Source organism: Anoplopoma fimbria, chromosome 8, assembly GCF_027596085.1.
Source record: "Anoplopoma fimbria isolate UVic2021 breed Golden Eagle Sablefish chromosome 8, Afim_UVic_2022, whole genome shotgun sequence".
Lineage (NCBI taxonomy): Eukaryota > Metazoa > Chordata > Actinopteri > Perciformes > Anoplopomatidae > Anoplopoma > Anoplopoma fimbria.
This window is the reverse complement of record NC_072456.1, coordinates 12854824-12863032: the sequence shown is the minus strand read 5'-3', so window position 1 is coordinate 12863032 and position 8209 is coordinate 12854824. Positions and strand designations below refer to the sequence as shown.

Below are 8209 nucleotides of genomic sequence, written 5' to 3'. Positions count from 1 at the left end.
ATAAAGGGCACAAAAGTCACAAAACATACAAATAAAGTTGAGATATTATTAAATATAATATAAAAGACAGAGGACAAAGGTGTGGAAAACATACAATAATTTACCTTGATACAATTTAAAATCTTTTGTGTAATCATTGTCAAAGGCAATCAGTTACAAATTTTAAGACACACAAGATACAAAATGAACAGTTTCCTCAAATTCAGCACAATCATATAAACAAACCATCCGTATATTTCAAATGGAAATGATGATCTTGTGTCAGCTTGAGTGTCAATAAAAATCGCCACATTTCTCTGACATAAGTAAAACATTTCAATTGATACAGTGAATTCCCTGCTACAATTTATTTTAAATCTCTAAATACCCAACATAAATAAATATACAATGTATAAAAAGAATAATCTAAGTATAAAAACCATCAACACTGTTGAATCAGAGAGAACATCTGCACTTCATTCATACTTATTTAAAATCAAACTTCTGACTCTTTGTTAGAAGCTCAGAAGTTTGGTAACATTATAAATACCACAACTATCACAGCACTGAGAACATTTCGGCTAATCTTTAGACATACACATGTTATTGCAGTGGTCACGAAACAGTCACAGAGAATTTCATAGCTGTCTGCCCTGTGGAGTTCAATGTACTGTGCATACATCAGACTCAACAATAGTTTAAACAAAAACATCTGCACTAATATAATGCTTTTATAGAGGGTAACTTTATTTCTCCAAGTAAAAAAAAGATGACATTGTAGAATAGCATAGTTTTGGGGAGAAATATATGCTGAATATATATCTCTAACAATAAATTAATTAATTCAAATCTTCTAGCATTGACGGGCCGCTACAGTATGTATAATATATTAGTATAATATATCAAACAACTGCCTACACACTGTTGTTTTTGCAGGAAATAGAGGAACCAATCTTTTACCACATGGACGTTGATAAGGATGTCAGAAACTTTGGGTCACTTATTATTGTGGTGGATTTTAATTATCAAAGATGCTACAGTAACAGCACATGGCTACATAGTTAAATATTTTGAACAAACTGCTACAGTTTTGGGTGTATTTCTGTTGTCTGTTGAACCCTGCTGTCTCACTTCCCTGATGAATCCCAATACTTATCATGCACAAGAGATTTGTGCTAAATCTTCTGTCCCTATAATGTTATATTTCATTGCTGAGCCTCAACTGTTGCTACATTAAGCAGGAAACACTTGACTGAACAAACATATTTTGAATTCTTGGAAGCAGCAAATTTACTTTAACTCCTTTCTTTATCATTCTTCACTTGTTCAGTTTCACAAGTCAAAATGTAGTCACACAGAACAGAACCAGAGGCGGATAAATCACAAAACTAGTGTGAGTAGTAGGTAAGGCTACTTCTAATCCTGTGACCTTCTATTGGACTGTGCCAAAATAATGTTCTGGTTCACCTCTTAGAGGTGCCGAAGAACAAAACAATTGCCAAAATACTAAATGTACATGTTTGAATGAGAAAGGCCTTCCCATTTTTGTTTTCAGTGCTATTTTGTATGAAGCATAAAACACTCTTTGTACATGTAAAACTCTCACCTCTACAAAAAGTTAGATTACAAATCTATCATTATATGTGATGGAATAATTGAGCTACACACACACATGCACACACACATTTCACAGCTCAACATGTCACGATTTGATATTAAACATCAAGTAGGCTTACTTGTTTCCATAAGGTTTTTGGCTTTACTGCAGCGTTGCATTACGTAGGGCAGCGTAACAGGTAGTCAACCAGGAGCATGTTTCATACATATCATTAATTTAGCTTTATTTAGTCAGACCAGGCCATCAAGTGTTAATCCTTTCTAAAATGTAGCTGTCAGTGTGGCAAGGGACACTTTTTGATTTGTCCAAAAAAGTCAAATTGTATCACTTTTGCCGCTTGACAGCTGTTAATTTCCACCCTCGCCCTCATGACAATATGTTAGGCTACTGCCTCTGTGTCTATCTACCCTGGCATCATCACCACCCTCCACTTCAAGGCACAGCTCCATCCACCCTGATGTATGTCGAGGACAGGAAGCTGTCAGCTGAGGAATGGACCTCCAGCATCCATTATTGAAGTTCCTTTTTCCTCTGTCCTTTAGCTCCGCAGCTGACATAACTGGATCCCTAACTTTAATTCCCTGCATTGTGTCACATCCTCACTTGTCCAACATTCAGCTGGACAATTTCAGATAAACTGGCTCTTTTGGCATCAGGTTCACCAGCTGAAACCAGCTCAGATTATCAGGACCCGCAAAGAGCATGGCCAGCCATTATATGGAGTAACACCCGTTGGAAGATTCAGCTTTAATCTTCAGGCCTTGCTGTCTCGCTTCTCCTCTGTGCCGCCATTTGATGAGGTCTGCCTTGCGGTTGCAGGTCGGACCTGGGAAGGGTCAGATGTAGCCTTGGTGTTGTCCGATTGGGCTTTGGCAGTTTCTGGACGTGTTTTGGACTCTTTCTTCGGCGGTGGAGGGGTGGTCGGCTCCCACAGGATGAACTCATGCAGGAGTGTGTTGACAGCCTCAGGACACTCCATCATGACCATGTGACTGCCGTCCTCCAGGACCTTCAGGAAGGCCATTAGGAGGATCTGACAGACAGTTTAAAGCAAAATTCAGCAATTAAAATAGTATAATTTTTTTTACAATATACAGCATTGTTGAGTTCACTGAAGGGAATAATTAGTTCTTCTAATTTAGTTTTCTGTCTTTTTTCAGTGAGTTATTCTAGTCCCTGAAGCTCAGGGAGTTGTAGATGGTTGCAATGTCTATCCCATTAACAAAACAATATTGTACTTTACAGTGTATACTTTACTTTAGACTGTTGACTATTGATGTCCAAAGCACACCTTAAACCTTTTTTGGGGGATACTTTAGAGATTTAGGCAGGCAACAAACCGCCAGGTGTAAAAAATTGTGCTCTAGATTTATTTGGCCACTTGGTGGCTGCAGAAACCAGCTGTTAACACAACAGGAACATACAGTATCTCCATCTAAGTTGTTCTATGGCAACTTAGTTAGCAAACATTGAACTGTTTCCAAATCCAGCAGAAAAAGAGGATTTGGATCAAATTGCTCTACTTTTAGCTCAGTTTTCATGTGATCCATTGTTGATATGAAAATATGAGTTATAGCCAGTGATTTTTTAAATTGACTTTCCTTCCTTCCAGAGAGTCTTTTTCCATTAGTTTTCTTATGGTATGAAAACACAATATGGTAGATATTGTGTAGTTTAGAAAATCAAACAGAGGAAATGTTAAATAAATGGTGCTTTAAGGGCTAAGCCATCAAAGAATTAAATATTTTAGCTCCAATTTTAATTATTGTGATCTGGACAAAAGAGCTTAAAATATGACAGCAGTGTCTTGAGTAGCATCAGTATCCCTGCAGTTTGAATCTTGGGCTTTGGGGGTTGAAGAGGAGCACTCACCTCCGCCATGCGCTGGTCTTCTTCAATGGGGACAAACTTGTCATGCATGCCATGGACCAGCAGGATGGGCACTGTGAGTTCAGCATGGTAAACCTCATCCCCCTCAGGCCAGTACTGCCCACTCATCATGGCGCGCAGCACAAAGGAAGACACGTTGAAGGCATTGTTTTCTTTCAGCAGCTGCTTCTCCTTGGCACCCTGCCGAGCGAAGCCAGCCCTGTCGGGGGCAGAGCAGAGGAGATTTACCTGAATTACAAATGGCTTAAACGACAAAAAACAGGATTCTGACGACATTAAACTATGGGTGAAATGAACTCAACACAGTGCCACATTAAGGTAAAATTTGCATAATTATCGCATCTGACTGTAGCCAGAAACATTAATGTTTGGGTATCTCATTTGGAACAGTTGTTGTTCATTTGATAACAGCTGCTAGGTTAGTTTTGGTGATTATAAATTAGATCTTTGGTCTGATGGACAGGAAGAGACGCGGTCAGCGTTGGACCTCGGCTCATTAGGTGAGCATATCATATTTTACCTTGACATGAGTACAATAGAGAATGTTTATGATGCTCATTGTTTTTGTTTATTTTATTCGTCCAAATGTGATAATTAATTTTCATTAACTCTGAATAAATGTTCATCAATTTGAGCTACTTGCTGCAGCTTTAACCTACATTAAATTGTATTTCATAATACCTTATAACAATCAGTTATACAAGCTTTGGCTACAGATGTTGCACGTAAAATAGCATAGGAGAGCGATTATATGTTTATGCATAGTAATTGTTTTGGCAGGTAGAATTGTTGCTGTTACTGTTGCGTTGCTGTGTGTCGTACTTGAGAAAGCTCCAGGCTAGCAGTGGCGAGAGGCAGTGAAGCACACAGGTGGGCAGGTTGAAGATGGAGCAGAGGCTGGGCTCCAGAGCTGTGGGACCACCTCCGTTGATCATCACCATCTTGTGGATCTGCTCCGGGTACTCGTGGGCCAGGAAGGTACAGAACGACACACTAGGAGAGCAAAGCAGACGACCGGTTACAAGACAGGATAGAAGAATCAAGGTAACCATTCTTTTCATTTTGTGGTAGTGGCCTTTTAGTTTGATTGTGCATATCTGGAAAGTGTTTTTGGATGTGAGTATTTGGAGAATATGAAGCAAATACTAAAAAAGAAATTAAAGCTCTGTAACATTATAATGTTAATTGGCTGTAACAGTAAAATAAACAGTGAGTGATGTAGTAAGTGACAGTGTCCATTACTTATCACATATTCTTCAGTCTACTGTGTATAATGTCGGAACATAGTGGAAAATACACATCACTATCTTCCAGAGCCCAAAGCAACTTCTCCAAATTCCTTATTTCATTTAACCAACTGTCCAAAACCTTAAGCAACTCTGTAACTTTTGCTAAATTATAATCAATGTTGCTGCAAGTGGAACTTACTACACACGTAGCGTGTTTAGTAAGTTTTTTATGAAATGATTAAGCAATTATCAAAGTATAAACTCAAACGTCAATGTTCAGTTCATTTGATGTGATTACACAATATGTTAATGAGAAACGTTCTAACGTTGCATGTCTGGGTTTAATATTAAGCTCAACAAAACTGATACATATGCAGTTAAGTGTCTTTCGCTTCCTCACTTTAATTGTGATGTTTAACAATTTTTCGGCAAAGTCCTGAAGTCTTCTGAATGTTGTGATCTTAAATTTACCCGTAAGAATGTCCAATGAGAATATTCCTCTTGCGTGCATATCTCTTGAAGATGAGTCTCATATCCTCAGCTAGGGCATAGAAAGTGTATGCAGCAACTATCTGCGGTGCTGAGCTGGCTCCGTGACCTGCAAGGTCCGGGGAGATCACCTCATAGCCCAGCCTGGAAAAGAAGTCAAGCTGGCTTTTCCAGATGTCCAGAGAGCCTCCCACTCCATGGATGAAGAACAGAGCCACGTCTGCGTGTGTCCCCTTACAGGCCGATATCTTCCTCTCACAGTCGATCACCACAGTGCGCTTGGGCTTCTTCCTGCGCTTCCTGGGTTGCTGCGACTGGTCAGTCTGCCCAGCAGCAGGTGCCTCTCCTCCTGCTACTGTTTCAGCTGACCCATCTTTTCCAGCTTTGACAGACTCAGCCCCGACCTCAGGGATGCTGACGGGCACCGAGGACTTACCACAGTCTGTAAGTTCAACCTCTACAGTGCTGTTTGGTTCTGCCTCTCCATTCTGGCAGTTTTTCAGCTCTGCACTTGCCCTGTCACCCAAGTTCTCAATGAAAAGCTGTCCATTACGATATACTGTGATCTTTCGTTTGCAGCTGACAGTCCCACCGGGTCCAGTGGGCTCCTCCACCACCGGCCGGTCAGGGATGATATGTCGAACGCGCAGGACACGGCCTGGTTTCACCTCCACAAACTCATAGCCATCCGTGGATTCTGAGGTTTCTACAGGAACCACAACATTAGCCGACTTCGAGGGGAGGCAGCAAAGAAGACCCTCCATAAAGCGTGTCAACATGGCTGCCAGTCTGTCGGGAATACATTCATGTAAAAACACACATTAATCAACACACATAAACAAAACAGAAATGTCACAGAAAGCCAAAAGCACATGAATTATTAAATGATCCATGTTTACAAGCAGGTACTCCATTTAACTTAAAACTATTCAAACTATATGGTGAGTAAAAACTGGTAAAATATCTTTAAGTGAAACCTATCAATCGAAGAATAATTGCTTTGTGAACAGTAAAATGTTAAACAAACACACTCTGTATACCATTAAATAATTAGACAAAGGTGGAGTTAAAAAACACATAAGCAATAGATCAAAATGTGTGTATGTGTGTGTTCAACGAGGAAAACAAGTTATTTTGAGTTTACAATCTTGCATCTAATTACAACTCACACCACTGCGACTCTCTGTCAGACGTAACTGAGCAGCATCTTCCCTCAGCGCAGACTTTGGGGGTATAAATAGACGGGACCAGTAATAGCTCCTTGAGTTAAAGCTGTCTGCCATGTGATCATTCTGCAGTGGCACATACTACCATACTGTCAAAACCACGAAACAACCAAACGAAATGAATGGTACTTTTTGGTAATATGGCCCAATAAGTAAATCATACTAGAAAATAAACGAGAGTTAGATTACTTAAATGTTTAAAATTAGGCTCATATAGAGAACACACACATTAAATTGATCTAAGTCATGGCAGTCTTCACATGTTATGATGATTTTGTAAAATAGTAGGCTCAAGTTGAAGATAAGGATTTCATATTTACTTATTACACCCACCTACAATAACAAATCGCTCCTTGATGAACTCCAAGCTGCTAATTTTGAAAAAACGTGAACCATCAGAAAGGTAAATGCCCGAAGAATGGATGAGACTCTGTATAATACATACTTATACACACTTCAGGTACAGTATACAGTATGTGTTAGGTTGTCAGTTGATTATCAACCATGGCAACGGCACAGCAGCCGAGCAGGGTCTGCAAGTCTCTCTGCTGGTGTCATTATCCTACCTTCCTGTCGCTCCCCTCCCTGCTAGAGGGGATTATACTCTCTGTCTAAGTCCACACAACACAATCTGTCTAGCTCCTCTCTCGATGAAAACAGTTACACTTTGCGACAACAGTTTTACCTTCTGCGTGATTTGTTGCATCTTTTTTTCTGCACTTGCAAACCCATCAGCTACTTTCATCTGGGGATTATGGACACGTTATACAGCATTCCTGCTTTGCTGATGATTCTTATAGCTTTTCTGCTTACACTTGCAGATCCTTTTCATCCAACAGCAGTGTTGTACAGTACTCTGTGCAAACTGACTGAGCAGGCCATTTTGATATCACTATGGGTGACAAGTTTACCTCTAATATTATTCTTACAACAAAAGGCATCCATTATCCAGACACAAGTTGTGACCTTTTTTTCTGTTCTGCAACCTCTGTTCTGTTTCTTAGTGTCCATTCAGCATTGACACTAGAATAGACGTATCTTTTACAGTCCTTTTTTACCCTTACAAACATTAAAATACTCCCATTTATCCACAATGCCCACCTTTTAAATTGTTCCACTCGTACAACTCAGATTATAAAATCAACTTTAAAATAGACTGCTGCTTTATGTTTAGAAACAATATATAGAGGTGTTGTCGTGTGGTAATATCATTTTCTTCGATGCATTTCCTAGCCTCTTTTTCATTGCAGTCACCGTAACCTAGTCAAAACATATTATTCAATGGGTAGAGCATGGATAATTTCATAAGGAAAACCCAGGACTGACACCAGCATAAAAAGGGATTGCAGGGAAACATCAGTGGTCCAATCTTTCTCTTAATTGATGCTGTGAGAATAGCCTGCATGGTGATGCAAGTGATGCTTGTTGATTCAACTCTAACATGTATTGCATATCTTAATAGATGCAGTTTGGTAGAATACACAATCTTTAAATAAATCTGTGATGGCAGTAATTAGACCCCTTTTTCAAGCAAAATCAGACCTGGGAATACCTGCCCAGTACTACCACTTTTTGGAGCATGTCAGGTGTAAACGGCTTTATTAAAGTGCAAATAATGAGAGACTGTAATGAGGGAAAGACAAGGGCTACAATGTCATTTTTACACACCAATTATCAAGCTTGTCCAAGGATTGAACTGTCCACCTCACAGTCACAATACCGCTGCCCTAACTGAATGTTATGTAGCAAAAACACTGTTCTCTTCAATAATATCCCAC

The 8209-nt window shown here is 39.6% G+C and overlaps 1 protein-coding gene across 1 annotated transcript; it reads right to left on the bottom strand.

Moving 5' to 3' along the window:
* Positions 1-2351: 2351 nt before the first annotated feature.
* abhd8b (abhydrolase domain containing 8b) lies at positions 2352-5984 on the bottom strand. Its single transcript, XM_054602955.1, has 4 exons — positions 5188-5984; positions 4310-4480; positions 3470-3686; positions 2352-2630 (listed from the first exon to the last, which is right to left on the bottom strand). Exons 1-4 carry the CDS (start codon positions 5982-5984, stop codon positions 2352-2354), a joined length of 1464 nt encoding a protein of 487 aa, XP_054458930.1.
* Between the last annotated feature and the right edge of the window lie 2225 nt (positions 5985-8209).

Coding starts and splice junctions, on each gene's coding strand:
- abhd8b (XM_054602955.1), bottom strand. CDS start 5,984: ATGTTGACACGCTTTATGGAGGGTCTTCTTTGCTGCCTCCCCTCGAAG. Junction 3,687..4,309: donor CTAGCCTGGAGCTTTCTCAA/GTACGACACACA, acceptor TGCCCCCGACAG/GGCTGGCTTCGCTCGGCAGG. Junction 2,631..3,469: donor AAGACCAGCGCATGGCGGAG/GTGAGTGCTCCT, acceptor ACTGTCTGTCAG/ATCCTCCTAATGGCCTTCCT.